Source organism: Apus apus, chromosome 15 (genome assembly GCF_020740795.1).
Source record: "Apus apus isolate bApuApu2 chromosome 15, bApuApu2.pri.cur, whole genome shotgun sequence".
NCBI lineage: Eukaryota > Metazoa > Chordata > Aves > Apodiformes > Apodidae > Apus > Apus apus.
This window is the reverse complement of record NC_067296.1, coordinates 1,060,611-1,074,916: the sequence shown is the minus strand read 5'-3', so window position 1 is coordinate 1,074,916 and position 14,306 is coordinate 1,060,611. Positions and strand designations below refer to the sequence as shown.

The 14,306-nt window shown below is 56.6% G+C and overlaps 2 protein-coding genes across 3 annotated transcripts in view; both read right to left on the bottom strand.

The window, feature by feature from the left end:
• Positions 1 to 298: 298 nt before the first annotated feature.
• Positions 299 to 3,313, bottom strand: SLA2 (Src like adaptor 2). Its single transcript, XM_051633390.1, has 7 exons — positions 3,238 to 3,313; positions 3,051 to 3,192; positions 2,835 to 2,921; positions 2,635 to 2,738; positions 1,761 to 1,910; positions 1,473 to 1,599; positions 299 to 1,367 (listed from the first exon to the last, which is right to left on the bottom strand). The coding sequence occupies exons 1-7, from the start codon at positions 3,311 to 3,313 to the stop codon at positions 1,220 to 1,222; spliced, it is 834 nt and encodes a 277-aa protein (XP_051489350.1). The 3' UTR covers positions 299 to 1,219.
• A 4,333-nt stretch (positions 3,314 to 7,646) lies between these two features.
• NDRG3 (NDRG family member 3) overlaps positions 7,647 to 14,306 on the bottom strand; it is a 58,375-nt gene continuing 51,715 nt past the window's right edge. Inside the window, exons 12-17 of one of the 2 annotated variants that reach the window (XM_051633523.1) lie at positions 13,966 to 14,017; positions 12,424 to 12,471; positions 11,718 to 11,753; positions 11,575 to 11,626; positions 9,673 to 9,711; positions 7,647 to 9,190 (exon numbers count right to left, since the gene is read on the bottom strand). In XM_051633523.1, the coding sequence (XP_051489483.1) occupies positions 9,012 to 9,190; positions 9,673 to 9,711; positions 11,575 to 11,626; positions 11,718 to 11,753; positions 12,424 to 12,471; positions 13,966 to 14,017 (406 nt within the window). In that variant the 3' untranslated portion in view covers positions 7,647 to 9,011. The remainder of the gene's footprint in view (positions 9,191 to 9,672; positions 9,712 to 11,574; positions 11,627 to 11,717; positions 11,754 to 12,423; positions 12,472 to 13,965; positions 14,018 to 14,306) is intronic. The other variant, XM_051633524.1, reaches the window with a different exon arrangement.

Here is a 14,306-nt window from a genome sequence, read left to right as displayed (position 1 = left end):
CTTGCATTCTGCCTCTTTGGATCATCTGGTACTGGCACAGACCCACCGCTTTCCCCACTGCTCCTAGAACCCTAAGCAAGGTGGCCAACCACCAGGCTTGATCCGTGGCCATCAGCTGGCCCCAGGTTGGGGAAGGCTGGTGACAGGGCCAGAGGTGATGGGGACAGCAGGAAAACCCCCCGCCCAGGCTGCAGTGGGTGGAAACCTGCAGCTGGCAGTTCACAATTTATTCACAAACCCTCAACTGTGAACAAGACATCCTTTAATTAACATAAATGGTTATTGCTGCTTGTCCCAGTGCAATCCATGCGTTTAAAGGTTTAAAAATCAGCTACTTCAGGTGCAAGGGTTGATTGCTGCTGGTCCCAACAAGCAGAGGGGTGAGTTATGGGTGGTGAGAGTATGAGGGGCTGTTGCTGCTGCGCTCAGGCCCTGTCCTGCACAGACACCTCACCCTGATAAACTGTGCATCAACTTGAGAGGTCTAATGGCTTTGGGCTGTTCCTCACCTGGACCAGGCTTGGGTTGCTGGGCCTTTGTATCCCATTTCTCTGCTGCTGTGGGAGTGCAGATGTGGGGCAGCCCATGGGGCTGGCAGGGCTCTGTCTATGTACAACCTCTGCCTTCTCCTCCTGTGGGCACTGGGTGATGCTTGGGGTACTCAAACATCACATCCCAAAGCACTGGGGGAAGCTGGGACCTCAGGCAGCCCCTTCCTCCAGCATTGGTTCCTGCCTGTCCCCTGCTGTCCCAGAATCACAGAATCACAGAATGGCTGGAGTTGGAAGGGACCTCTATCATCTAGTCCAGCTCTCCCACTGAAGTAGACTAACCTAGAGCACATTACCCAGGGCTGCATCCAGGCAGGTCTTGAATGTCTGCAGAGAAGAAGACTCCACAGCCTCCCTGGGCAGCCTGTCCCAGGGCTCTGTCACTCTCACTGTAAAGAAGTTTTTCCTCATATTTCAGTGGAACTTCCCATGTTCCAGCTTGTGCCCGTTGCCCCTTGTTCTGTCACTGGGAACTACTGAGAAGAGCCTGTCTCCATCTTCCTTGCACTCACCCCTTAGATACTTATATACATTGATAAGGTCCCTCTCGGGGCTAATGGTCCATGGGCACTGGCTCCCACCACATCAGTGAGCAATGGTGGCTGTAACCAGGTGAATGCTGTCACTGGGCATCTGCTGTGGGGCTGCAGCTGAAAGGGGCCCTGCCCTCAGCTGCTCTTTGCCCCCTTCCCCACAGGGCCCTGCTTGGGGGTGGCAGTCTCAGTCAGGAGGAGGTAGGAGCTGATGGCTTCTCGCAGGCCCAGGCTGATGGGAGAGTCCTCTGGTGGGGACGCGGTGGCTGAGAACAGCAGGGAACTGCACCAGGGCATACGGGGTGGTCAGGGGGCAGCCCCGGACCCCCTGTGGGTCTGGCAGTGGGGGGGTGAGGGGAGCCCCAGCCCCTTTTTCACCCCCTCCTACCTGTCGATCTCATCCCAGTTGAGTGATGGCTTCTTCACCACAGCAGGCATGGCAGGGACTGGGGCCACCTTCACCCCTTCCGTGGCACAGGGCTCCCTGAGGGGGCAGCACAGCCCCTCTCTGAACTCTGGGTGGGGGGTTGGCAGCATTAGCAGCGTGTCCCCCCTCACCTGCACCCCAGCCCCGAGGTACCCAGGGACCACCCACTGCCTTTCCCCCTCCTTCCCTGCAGAGCCCAAGGCCTCCCCCACCCAGATGGGGGGGGTGCCAGGGGCCGGCAGGTGTTACCAGAGTAGTGGTCCACCAGGTCGTGCAGGTTGGGGAAGGTGAGCCGGGGGGAGATGTAGAGCCAGCCGTTCTCCAGGCGGTGGATGCGATAGTGTGTCACCGAGTCCCAGGAGCAGCGCTGGCCGTGCCGCACCGACAGCGAGAAGCAGCCTGAGGGGGCGAGGGGCGTGTGGCCGGGGGCGGGGTACCCAGCCCCCCAGGCCCCTGCCCCTGCCCCCCTGCCCCCCAGCCCCCAGTCCCCGGACCCCCAGCCCCCTGCCCCCAGTCCCCCTGCCCCCTGCCCCCAGCCCCCCAGCCCCCCGGCCCCCAGCACCGCCACGGGGGGCCCGGCAGCGCCTCCTCCCCGTGGGGCCGCGTCCCTGCGAGCTGCCCCCACAGCGGGACCAGCTCCAAACTGGGGGATGCGGGAGTGCAGGGACACGGGGTGACCTCGGGCAGCTGCTGCCACGGCCCATGCAGCGGGGGCTGTGACTTTCTGCCCCAGGCTCCGCTTCGGGGGCCGTGCAGGGTCGGGCTGTCCCTGCCCCGTGGCCCCTCAGTGCCCCGGAGGCCGCGGGGGCAGCAGCACCAGGTCTGTCCGCCCCAGCACGGGGCACCTGGCAGGACCTCCCCGCGGGGACACCCCGTCCTGCTGGGTCCTCGCTTCATGTCAGAGTCTGAGCCTTTCCAGCTCGTGCTGCACCAGAAGCTGCAGGAAGGCTGCTGGGGGGGGTTTTCTTTCGTTCCCCCTGGCAGCTCCAAGCGGGAGCAGCGGTGCCGGGAAAGCGCCGGGCCCGGGCACCAGGTGCGGCGGGGCAGGATCAGCCCCAGCAGCGCCCGCCCAGCACCCCAGGGGGGAGGGCTGGGGCTGAGCACGGGCCCTGGGGGCTCTCACCTTGCCGGGTCTGGCTCTCCCGGATCAGGAAGGACCCGCTGCGGTTGCCTGGCTGGAGCAGCAGCTCCTCTGCCTTCTGCCGGCTGACGCCCTCGTACAGCCACCTGCGCAGGAGCAGCACCAGCACCAGCACCCAGGGCCTGTCCTGCCCGGGCAGGGCTCGGGGCTGCAGGGCACGTCCTGGGGATCCCAGCATTTACCTGTGCCTGACCTTGGCCACACAGCTGCTGGGGACACGACACTCTTTGCCGGACACCTCGGATGCCACCAGCCACCACTCCCCATCCCTGCGGGGAAGGGGACGAGCCATCCTGAGAGCTCGAGTCTGCTGGGGACAGGGAGGGGAGCCCAGGAGGGGAGCCCAGGAGGGGTGCCCCCACCGCAGGCTGCACACCGGTGCCCGTGAGGAGACTTACTCGGAGAGGACGCGGAGCTGCTCCCCCATCCTCAGGACAGCGGCCGCCCCGGGGCCGGAGGGGAAGTCGCAGAGGGCGAGGGCCAGGGAGTCGCTGGGGGCTGCGGGGAGGGTCTGGGGGCTCAGAGATCTGCCCGCCCCACCTGGGGCAGGGGGACGGGGCACGCCGGGGGGTGCCAGGCGCTTACCTGCCTGGGCGGGCAGCGGAGGCTGCACGGTCGGTGGGATCCTGAGGGGCCGCTCCCGGCTGGGCAGGCTCCCCATCCCGGGGGGGTCAGCACGCGGTCCTGGCCCCCGGCCTCGAGGAGGGACTGGGGGGGTCAGCTCCAGCGCCAGCAGAACCCTGGGCCCTGGGCAGAGGGGTCGGCTCCCTGGGGAGCCGTGAGCCCCGCGGCACAGCCAAGTGGGGATGCAGGCTCATCCCTGGGGCACCCCATCCCAACTCCACCCCTCGCCCAAGGGATGAGCTCCCCCAGACTCACTGCTGCCCTCGGCGAGGGGACACGGGGGGGGGGGGGGGTGAGCCCCGCTTACCTGCCCCTCGCTGCTGTCACCATCGTGCAGGAGCCAGGGCCGGGCAGGCGCCAGCCGGGCTCTTCCCCGCGGGGCACCCAGGTTCTGGGGGTCCCTCTGGTGCAGTGGGTCTCCCTCGCACAGGGCAACCCCCGCCCTCGCAGCACCCGCTGGTTTCACCCTGGTCCCTCTGCTCTCGGATGTTTTGCAGGGGCCGGGGCTGCCGCGGTTTCCTGTGACGTGCGCGCACCCGAGCCGGGTTTTCTCTTGCTGCTCAGCTCAGCTGCGCGCCCCGGGGGGCTCCGTACGGGGCACAAGGGCTCAGACAACCCCTGAGGGCACTCCAGGCACGATGGTCACCTTGGACTTAGGGTGCTGTAAGAGGGTGAGCAGGAGCAGAGCCAAGCCCAGGGCCCAGAGGTTGAGGTTGGATCAGTGTTGTCCCCAGGACAAACCCTCTGGGGGGGCCCAGCAGCAGGACCATGTGCTGCCCTCGGTACCGGGCCAAGTGGGGGTGTGGGTGGGAGGCTGCACGGCCATGCAGGGGGTGGCAGTGGGAGCTGCACAGCATTGCTGGTGTCTCCCCAGCACATGGCTGCTCCATGCCTGGCATAGCCAACCCCCTCAGCCTGCTCAGGTTCTGTGTGGGAGCAGCCCCAGTTCTGTATCTGTACCATCCTCAGTCCCAGCCCCATCTCTACAGCTCCATCCTCATCCTCATCCCCATCCAGCTCCATCCTCATCCCTGTCCAGCTCCAGCCTCCACCCAGCCAAGTCCCCTCAGCTGCCACCACCCTGCCATGGGGACATCCCTCTGACCATGGGAACATCCCTCTGTTTCCCAGACTGCCTGTGGGTGGGTCACTTTGCAAAGCAAACATGGTTTGGCTCAGCCAGTGCAGCCCCCCCGAAAGCAGACTGCTCTGATCCCCCCCACCCCAAGGAAAGGCCTTGGGGTTTGCTCTCAGCACCTCCTGTGCTGCACCCTGGGCTGGGACCAGCCCTGCTGGTGCTGAGGGCCCAGCCATGTGGCACCATCCCCCACTCAGGGCTGGGTGTCCTGCTCGGCGCTGCTGCTGCGGCTGAACAGCCTGTGGCCACTTACGCTGCACCCTTGAAAGCTTCAGCTCAATCGTAAACCACCGTGACGGTGTGAAACGCAGACGGGAAAGGGCTTTTACGAAAGCAGCCGCCAGCAGGGGCGTCGTGTGGCTGCTGGGGTTTGGGCCCTGCTCAGCCTGCACTGACCTCGGCCACTGCTGCCTCACCAGGGGCTGATGATGGGTGGGAGAAGATTCATTTGCTACTGGAACTGGTGGCTAAGTTCCACTGGGCTCCCCAGGGTTGTGTGGGACAACCCTTGGTCACCATGTGCCCAGGTCTGTGCTGCCCAGCACCTTCTGGGCTTAGTGCTGGTGAGTAAAATGGGGGCCCCCAGTCCCCCCTGCTCTGACCTGGACAGTGGGGATGGGCAGAGGGGCCTTATCTTACTGCCTGGGTGGGACACACAGGGCAGGCAGAAGCATCCCCGTGGGTTTCTTTGGCTGCAGGATGCAGCCCTTGCCAGGCAGTCCCATGCCACAAGCAGCAAGGAAAACATTAGTAACATAACAGCTTCTGCACCTCACATTCAGTGGGCAAGACTCCAAGCAAGCGACAGAACCACCCCTGCAGGTTGTTTCAGGAGTTAAGCTGAAATAGTGGCAGTGTGTGGGGAATGGAGGCCCTAAAGTCCCCAGTCCTGCTTCCTCCTCAATGTGTGTCCAGCTGGACAGTGGCTCTATCTTGAAAACCTCCAGGCATGGACATCCCTCCCCATCCCTTATCCCACAGCTGCACCACCCTCCTGGCTTACAAAGAGGGAAATAAATAGAAAAATCCCAGTATCAGTTCTGAGCCTCCCAAACTTAAAAGTTTAGGCTGTTCCTCCTGGCAGCATCACCTGGCACTGCCAAGAAGAGTTTGGCCCCTGACCCTTTCACCAAGTAGCACAAGCAGTTGTGGGTGGGCAGGGGCTGCCTGTGGCACAGCTGGGGCTGTGGGACTGGGGTGGGTGGAGTGAAGCTGCTGTCCTGCAAAGACTGTGGTTTTCTGTGGAACATAAGGCACCTTCCAGCACAAGAGGCCTTGCAGCTGAGCCAAAACCTCAGCCCACAGCTCAGAAGTGTTTTTCCATCAGTGACCCCAGAGAACCTACTGGCAGAGCTGAGCTCAGTAAGACTCACCTGGGCTGCTGAAGAAAAGGATGCAGATAGATAGAGAGATTTGGGAGCTTGTGCTGGGAGTGCCTCTGAGTGAGTTTGTCCCAAGGTTTCGAGCAACGGGTGGCTCAGTCCTAAAGGCGTGGGAGAGCTGGAAGGCACATGGTCCACCCCCATGCACATCCCTGGCTGAGCCCCCAGCACAGGCCTGCCAGCTCCAGCCAGAAGAAAGTGGTCTAGGAAACAACTGGGGATTTCACCAGGACTGACTCTAACCTCAGTGCTGTGCCTTGAGCTGTGGAACTGCCCAACTGTGTCCCCCCAGGGCTCCCACCCTGGCAGCAAGTGGGACCAGCACCCGTGTGCTCCAGGATCCCAGCCCAGGGACACCTGTCCTGAGCTCAAGCTCTGCTCCTGGATTTGGTTGGCACTGCTATTGCCACCCAAAGAAACATTTTGTGCTTTATTAAACTCATTTCTCAACTTGTATTTAGGAAAAGCACTTGCTCATGTGAAAATAAATTTACTTTTTCCAGCTATCCTTGGGGTAATAAAATAGATGACAACCCTCACTAAAAATCTTGCCTTGCTTATGCCTATGAACCACCATAGCAACAAAATGCTCTTCTTAATTGTGCCCCCTTCCAAACTGCTACATTCTCATCTATTTACTCTTCTGGGTTCCCTATCCACAGGCAGCCTGGAGCTCTGAGCAGTCTTGCTCCACATCATCACAAACATCACTCAGCAAGCTCACACCAACCCCTACTGTGGTTTGACTTCCTCTAACTCATTTAATTGCCATTTTAATCTTGTGTTTGCCACTCTTCTGGTCTGTTCCTGCATTTTCATAAGGGAACTGGAGGAAGAAGAGGTTTTCAGTGCAGTTATCTGGCAATACAGCAGTGCTGCACATACATCAGCTCAGCTCCTGAGCACACTGCTTTGATCCAGCACTTGCATTCAGCTGCAACGAACTTCACGTGGTACCTGGTGGCCTGATCTCTTTGGTAGTCTCCTGTCTTCTACAGACTCACACATATTTTTGGTCATTTAATCACTTTATCATATCATTGCACACTCACTAATATAACTGGCCAGTTTTCCCCATTTCTCACCTTTGATTCAATTTGTGGTTCATAAAAACACTTTGTCTTGCTTCCTATACAGACCTTCCCCAAAGCAGGAGGCTGCAGGAGTCCACCCTGGGGGGGATGACTAATCTGTCACCAACAGTTTAACCCCTCTGCAGTCCCAGCTTGTTTTCTGTGAAAGTAAGAGGACTGCAACTGGAGAGCAAAAGCTGGGTCTCAAAAGGTGAAGATGAAGCAGCAGTTGCATCGAACACCCAACCTGTGTGTGTGGCTGCAGATGGACGTGGCTGCAGGCAGACCTGCCAAGGCTCAGGCTGTCTTTGAGCTGCCCTCTGTCCTGCCCTGCCACCACACTGCCTTGTCACAGGGCTCACAGGTTAACTCTATCCCCCCTAACACACACCAGTGCAGAGCACAGCTCACCCGGGCATGTGGCTCCCCATGCTCACCCGTGTTCGGGGACAGCAGCTGGGGGGGGAGGGTCCTGGTGTGCAGCAAACCTGTCCTTCCCCTCCACTCAGTTGAAGCTTGTAATGGACAAGCTCAAACCAGGACAAAGCTGAAGGTTCTTGCAGCATGTTCACAGAGCCAGTTCTCCAGTGCCTTTCAACAGCCTGTTCAGAGGACATGGGGGCACCCGACCCCGCTGCTCCCTCATGGCTGGCAAGAGGTGCCAGTGCTACCCCTTCCATGGGAAAGTTTGCCTCATGGCAGGAGTCACCAAAACTGACAAAACCAGTAGGAGTGTCAGGTCATGGCAATAAAAACAAACACCACAGGCACACAGAGTAACAATGAATCTCAGTTATAGCTTTATTTAATAACTGGTACAAAGTCCCCCTCAGACAGAGCCTCCCAGTCCCATTCCCTACCTGAAATGGAGCAGAAGATGAGCATGACCCTCAGAGGAGCTGGCTCCCAGTCAGGACTGCTCAACAGCTAAGAAAGGAGGTTTTGCTCATCTATCAAGACCTGTAGCAGCCTGACCACTCATCCCTTTTCTCCCACTAACAGCCAGACCCTGGCACGCAGCAGGCACTCGCCTCCCGCCTTCTGTGTCCGGGCCAGATGGGAAAAAGCAGCAGGATTGTGAATTCCACAAAGACAGTAAATAGTACCTGCACAGAGGCATTCCCTGCTCACACCTCTGACCTGTGTGCCTGCTGGCTGGTAGTTTTTGACATTCCCTGGTACTTCCTGGGCCCCAGTTGCTGCCCTGTGCAGACACCCTGCCTGTGGCTGGCAGCAGCGGGAAGCAGCGCTGGCAGTGCAGGAGATTCCTGGATCTCCACTGGCAAGGGGCACTGCTGCCCATTTCACAGCCTCCTTGGTGTTAAAGATTCAGAGGTGCCAGGGCAGAACAGTGACCAGGGGCTACCTGCACCTGGCCCTTCCACAAGGGAGGCAGAGGGGCAGCAGGGCAGGCTGTAGCCAGGGCTGCTGTGGTTAATCCCTTGTACTCGGTTAATAGTGCACCTCAGTTAGTGTAAGTTTACTTGTTAATTGATTTGCTCTTTCAGGAGGCTCAGGTAAGAAATCACTCTGCTCCTTCTTAACACACACACACAGATGAGACCAAGACAGTATTTCTGACCATTTGTTTTCCCTACGGCTGCCTGGCATGCCAAGAGACTTGGGAACACACAGACCTTCTGGTGGGTCCTGCACTCCAGGCACAGCTCTGCCAAGGAGCACGGCCTGTTCCAGCACCTGGAGTTCCCCATCATCATGGTCTTGCTTTCCCACATCCCACAGATGCCATACCAACTGCACCACAAGGGTCCTTTAGCAGAAGCACAACTAGAAAGCAATTCTAAACCTCACAAAGCCACAGAAATTATATTTAAATGAACAGGGGAGACAAGGGCTGTCATCTGGATTGATATGCAGCACAGACAGGAGATGTATCAGCATGTACACTAACGTGACTTACTAAGACTGCGGAATGTTAACGAGTTTTAAAGAGACTGATGCCAAGGGCATACAGAAAGGACCAAAGTAATGCCAAGTACAGACTACCAAGGAGGTGGCAGTTCAGATGGGCATGCACAAGTTAGGGAGAACAGTTAATGCCATGTTGGATGAAATGCTAGATTGTGAGTGGGTTCAGTGGGGGCGAGCGGAGCTGTCTGAATCCAGAAGAGGGGCTCCTGCCTAACAGGATACTTCCATGGTTTGAGGTGCATCCTGGAGGTCAATTCCTTCTGGGGTTCCAGCACTTCCTTCACCATGTTTGCTGGTGTGGGAGTGGCTGCGGACGCTATCCCCAGAGCCCATGCTGGAGGAGGAGTGGGTACGGGAGCGCATCAGCCTGGTCATGCTGGCTGCGGGCACTGCAAGAGAGAACAGCGCGGCTGAGAACGGGAGCAGGTCCCCAGGGCAGAACCACAGTCACTCAGATACGTGTCACTGGGTAAGCACAAAGAGAGCTGTACCCTCCGGAAGAAAACTCACTCTTCACTGCCAAAATTAAGTCTTTGCACGTCTAAAGCAAGATGTTTAAGGCCCAATTTCAAAAGGTCCAAGGTGAGCAAATGCCAGAGGTGTAACTGATCATTTGCAAGTGCAGCCATGGCAAGTGTCTGTGCAGGCTGTTGTACAGGTGACCTTTTGAAAGTCAGTCTCGTTACTTTAGAAAACCACATTCATGCAACCATCAACAAAATACAAATGAAAGCTGAAAAACCATAGCATACACATTGTACAATGATCAGCCCAGCTGGCAGCAGGACATGCCGAGACAGAGCAATGCACCCGAAGGATCATTCAACTCAGAACACGAGTGGGGCCGAGGCAGATGCACAGTTGGAGGTACCTGACTCAGTGCTTAGGTGGCTGAGCTGCACATAAGGGACTGGAAACAACATGAGACAAGGAAAGGGGTGAATACAGGAAAGAGCTGATTAGTTGCAGTGTGTGACTAGCAGCTTGCTCTGCTCCTGGGATCCCTGGCTACTCTGCCTTCTGCTCCCAGCTCACACACTGCACTGAAAGCTCCCAGTCTTTGTGAAAACAGCTGCTGATCAGCATCCCAGGGGGATGGCAAGCTGACTCAAAACTCCAGCAGGGCCAGCTCTCTCCAGTGCCTTTAGCTGGGACTTGCAGTGTAACTGGTGACCCTGCCTCCCCACTGCACACACAACTGCTCAGCAGACATAGATGTCATCCTCCTCTGGTGGGGAAACTAGGCTATACTCTGTGACACCAGGTATGGAACAGAAATCCACACAATTCCTTGTGCTGACAGCATCAGATTTCTGATGCAAGCCTCCTGCAAGGCACTACCTTCCACCTGCAGTGTCAGCACAGGCAGGTCCAAACTGTTTCACACAATGTGCAGAAGGAACAGAGTAGCTGTTGAGGAACTGGCTTGTGCCTTTCTAGAAATGGCAACCTGCTGGTTCACTCCTCTCTTACTCTTCCAAGGCAGGAGGCCTTGCTGGCCAAGCTCAGCACTGCTGACAGAGTCTTGCCCACCAAAGTTAGGGAAACCCATTCTGGGACTAGCTACTAAGCCTGCAAGTAAAAAATTACCCTGTGCTCAGTGCTGTGCATCCTAATTGCAAAAGATTTGATCCCCAAAGTGCTGCTGAAGTCCTCAGCACCTGCTGGCCTTACTAACACCAGGAATACAAGAGATGTGAACACTGAGATGCTCTCAAACTGTGAGGCTGAGGGAGTAATCTCAGATGGTACTCTCCCCTCCAGGACCAGGCTCTTCTGGCCAGCCTTGGAGAACACAACTGTCCTACTATGTTCATGTAAACAACACACAGCCCTAAGGAAGAGGACAGCTTCTTCTGAGCCCTGACACCCAGGAGTTGGCAAAGACCTTCTGTCTGTATGGAGACCACTGGGAGTGTCTTGGCTGCCATGGTGGCCATGCTAGTGGTTAACCAGTCACATGAACCAGCCTCTCCTGTAATCCCAGCTTCTGAAGGTTCATCATCCACAGAAAGGAACTCCTAGGCCTGGCCCATGGCAGGCAAGACAGAGCTGTGACAAGGCGCTGCAGTGTGGGCTGACTTGTTTTAGAGCACTGAGAAGCCCCTCCCCTGAGGTCCCCCAGTCCAGGAGTACCCAGGGCAGGGCAACTGAGCGCCTGTCAGCCCGACACAGGACACAATGTCTTCTGCCTCCAAGCACAGGGAGGAAGCCATAGGGCAGGGCATGCACTGGATCAAAGCAGAGCTCCCTCTGGGCTTCCCAGGTGTCTCAGAAGTCACCCAGATCTCTGTTCTGCCATGAGAGGGTTTCATTCTGAGATACTGCCTACCCCTGGTGAGAGGCTGAAAGAAAGAGTCATGGCTGAGGAGAAAGGAAAGAGCTCTCATGTACCTATCACAGCCACAAGGCTGTACTGCTAGCTCCTTCCCCTCTGGAGAAGGTGTGCACAGAACATTTCTGAAGAGTCACTGATCCTGGGAGCAGGCTTTTCTGGACTGGCACAAAGACAGACTTACAAGGTTTTACCAACACCAGCAACCAAAACGGGGTCACCACTCCAGCTGCAGATCAAACAAAGGGCAGGGAACAACACTGGTTAGCTAGGGCTGGTTAGCACACTAGTTGATTTTCCGGCATGGATGGATCTCCTGGCAACCAAACTAACTCATGGGTGGGGACACAGATGCCAATGGGCTCAGATGGACCAGAAAGGCCAAGTTCCCTTCACAACAACCCCGCTCCAAAACAGAAAATTTTGTTTGCCACTTACTGTAGCCCATTCCCTGCAAAAAGTACTTGAAGGCTTCAGTCAGCTTGCCAGGCTGTGGAAACAGAAAGTGTGGCTTTAGCGTGAGCAGCACAGGGGGCTCTGAACAGCTCAAAGGCCTGGGACCCTTGAGAGGCTTTTCTCACCTGAACCACCTGGGGGAGGCCCCCGCAGTCAGCCATCTGCAACAGAAACAGAAGGGAGGTTGAACTATCCTTCCCACCCCAGGAGGACCACCTCAGAATCTTGCCAGTGCTGCCCACCCCTCTGGGGCTGAGGGCACCAGCCTGCACTGCTACACAAGGCTTCCACCATCTTGCCTCTAAAGCAGAAGCAAGGCCTGGAGACCTGCCTTCAGGGAGTCTGTTGCTGAAGGAACCCAGCACCTTGGAGGCTGCATCACCAAGAGATCTCAGGCCATTCCCTAGAGGTGCAGGAGTAACCCTCCACCATCCTGGCTCTCCTGCTGCTCTTCCCAAACCTGCCACTACACTGCTACACAGCAGCTGTCTGGGATGCTCTGGAGACATGGTGAGGGTGGGAAAGGCTGGGGTAAAGCCAGAAACTGCTGTTGTTGCTGACAGAGCAGGGGGGAGGCAGGGCACCTCTGCCCACCCTCAGCAGGTCTTCCCTGAAAATAACAGAGACACAGCCATTAAGCCAGGATTCAAGGATCTCCTGACAAACTCTTCTCTCCTAAGTCAGGCTCCATGCAGGAGAGAACACAGCCCTAAATGACTCTCCAGAAAGATCTTACAGCTAAATGTATGGAACACAAAAACCTAAGTGGAGCTGGCTTCAGCAAAAATAATGTCTTTGTACAGGCTGGAATGATAGTGGAACAGCACTCACCTTCAGAAAGGTAGTTTTGGTCGGGTCAAGACGTGAATTGCATTCGACCTAAAAAAAGGGAGGAAAGAAGGACATGGCATCACACAGAAAACTTGGAGAGTCTGATGTAAAATGTGGGGCAGCTGCACCAGAAGCAGCGACTGTTTTCAGGAGTGGGAGCTTCTCTGGGGCCATGAAGGACTTAGTAAGAAAGCACGAGAGCATGGAGGAAGATGGGGACTTGGAGCAACCTGGGCTGGTGGGAGGTGTCCCTGCCCACGCAGGGGGGTGGGATCTAGATGATCTTGAATGTGCCTCCAACCCAAACCATTCTATGATTCTCTTGTAACAATGAATGAAAGATGGAGGGAGGACAGGCAGGTGTTCCCATCCAAAAGGACCTTGTGGCAACGGAATGTCACTGTTCTGAGGGAAATCATTCCCTGGTTTTGGGCTTGTGCCATGAAACCCTGGAGCACCTTCTGGGCTCTGACAGCAAGACTGGGAGGGAAGAAGACTTCTGTGCAGAGCAGCATGGAGGGAGATCGCTCCACCCTCTGGCCATAAAAGGAGGCCACAGCCACCTCTTCTCTGTCAGGCTATGCAAAAAGGGAAAAGGTGGGGGAACCCTATAAAGCAACCCCAGCAAGGGAGATTATTATGAGCTGAAAACCCAGGCAACCAGATAAGCATGCCAAGATCCAGAAGACCCTCTTCCATCCCCCAGCTGTGGCTGGGAAACAATGAGAATCCCCAGGAATATTATACTAGCAAAATCAATCTTGGAGAATGTCTCAGACTTGCAGACCAAACAGACTGATAAGAAGGCAACACCCCATCATCAGAAATAGCCTTGCAGCAGTTCTCCATACCCAGCTCCTAGGTCCAAGCTACTGCTTTGGGAGACTCCTACACTCTTCCCTGTTTCTTAAGAAAACGTCTTTTTGTTCACAAACCCCTGGTCTCCCCCAGTCACTGGCTGAAGGGGAGGAGCAACATCCACCATAACCACACTGCCCTGTGCCATGTCCCACTTACAACTGTGCTGGGAGGGAAGTGGGTTATAGGTGTGTGCAGAGAACAACAGGAAGGAGATGTTTCTAAGTGCTGCCTTCCCTACAATGCAGTGCTTTTGCAGAGCTCTGTGACTCCTCACCACAGACCTGTGTATTTTTAAACCCTAGGCAGCCTCAGCACAAGAGGAAGAGAACAGTAACTTGTGACTTGAACTCAACTCCTGGCAGAGTTGGGCAAAGACGTGGGTTCCTGGCAGGATCCTCGGCAGCACCTGTTGAGCGTGATGGGGACTTGGTCAAGGACTCATTCAGATCCTGCCATCCTCACCTCAGAGTTGCCCTGCAGAGCCATGGATCTCCCCAGCCTTGGCTCTCCCATGAACAGATGACAGGGCTCAGTAGCTGGGGAGACTAGTCAAGAGCTTTGGACCAAGAGCCGCTTTGTGTGCTTAGTTCTGGGCAAGGTGAAAGCCCTGCTGGGCCAGGCAGGTTTGCCAAGTGATCTGTGGGGCTCATGTCAGGAGAGGAAAGAGTTCAGGTTACATACCACTGCTTCCACAGCAGGCGAGTTGTCACCAACCACTAGCAAGACAGGGCACCTGGGCAGAACCCAGAACAGAGAGATGTTACTCACAGTGCATCTGAGGGATTTCTGAGAAGGTTTTTTGGAACCAACAACCTCACGAGAGGTTAGCAAACGCTCAGCAAAATCCCCAGCTGCCACCAGACCACAGCATTTTGTCACACCAAACCATCCTCCAAGGCTTGCACACCCACCTATTCTGTCCCCTCCACACACACCAGCTACCACACATGCTAAAAGATGGGCTTAGGGCTCAGAGAAACACCATCCCAGGCTGCAAAAGGGGGCACGTTCATTGAAGGGAA

What these genes read in the sequence shown, in the direction of transcription:
- SLA2 (XM_051633390.1), bottom strand. Translation starts at nt 3,313, where the DNA reads ATGGGGAGCCTGCCCAGCCGGGAGCGGCCCCTCAGGATCCCACCGACC. An exon ending in TCCGCTGCCCGCCCAGGCAG is followed by an intron (nt 3,193 to 3,237) that starts GTAAGCGCCTGG and finishes CCCCTGCCCCAG; the next exon opens with GTGGGGCGGGCAGATCTCTG. An exon ending in CAGCTCCGCGTCCTCTCCGA is followed by an intron (nt 2,922 to 3,050) that starts GTAAGTCTCCTC and finishes CCTTCCCCGCAG; the next exon opens with GGATGGGGAGTGGTGGCTGG.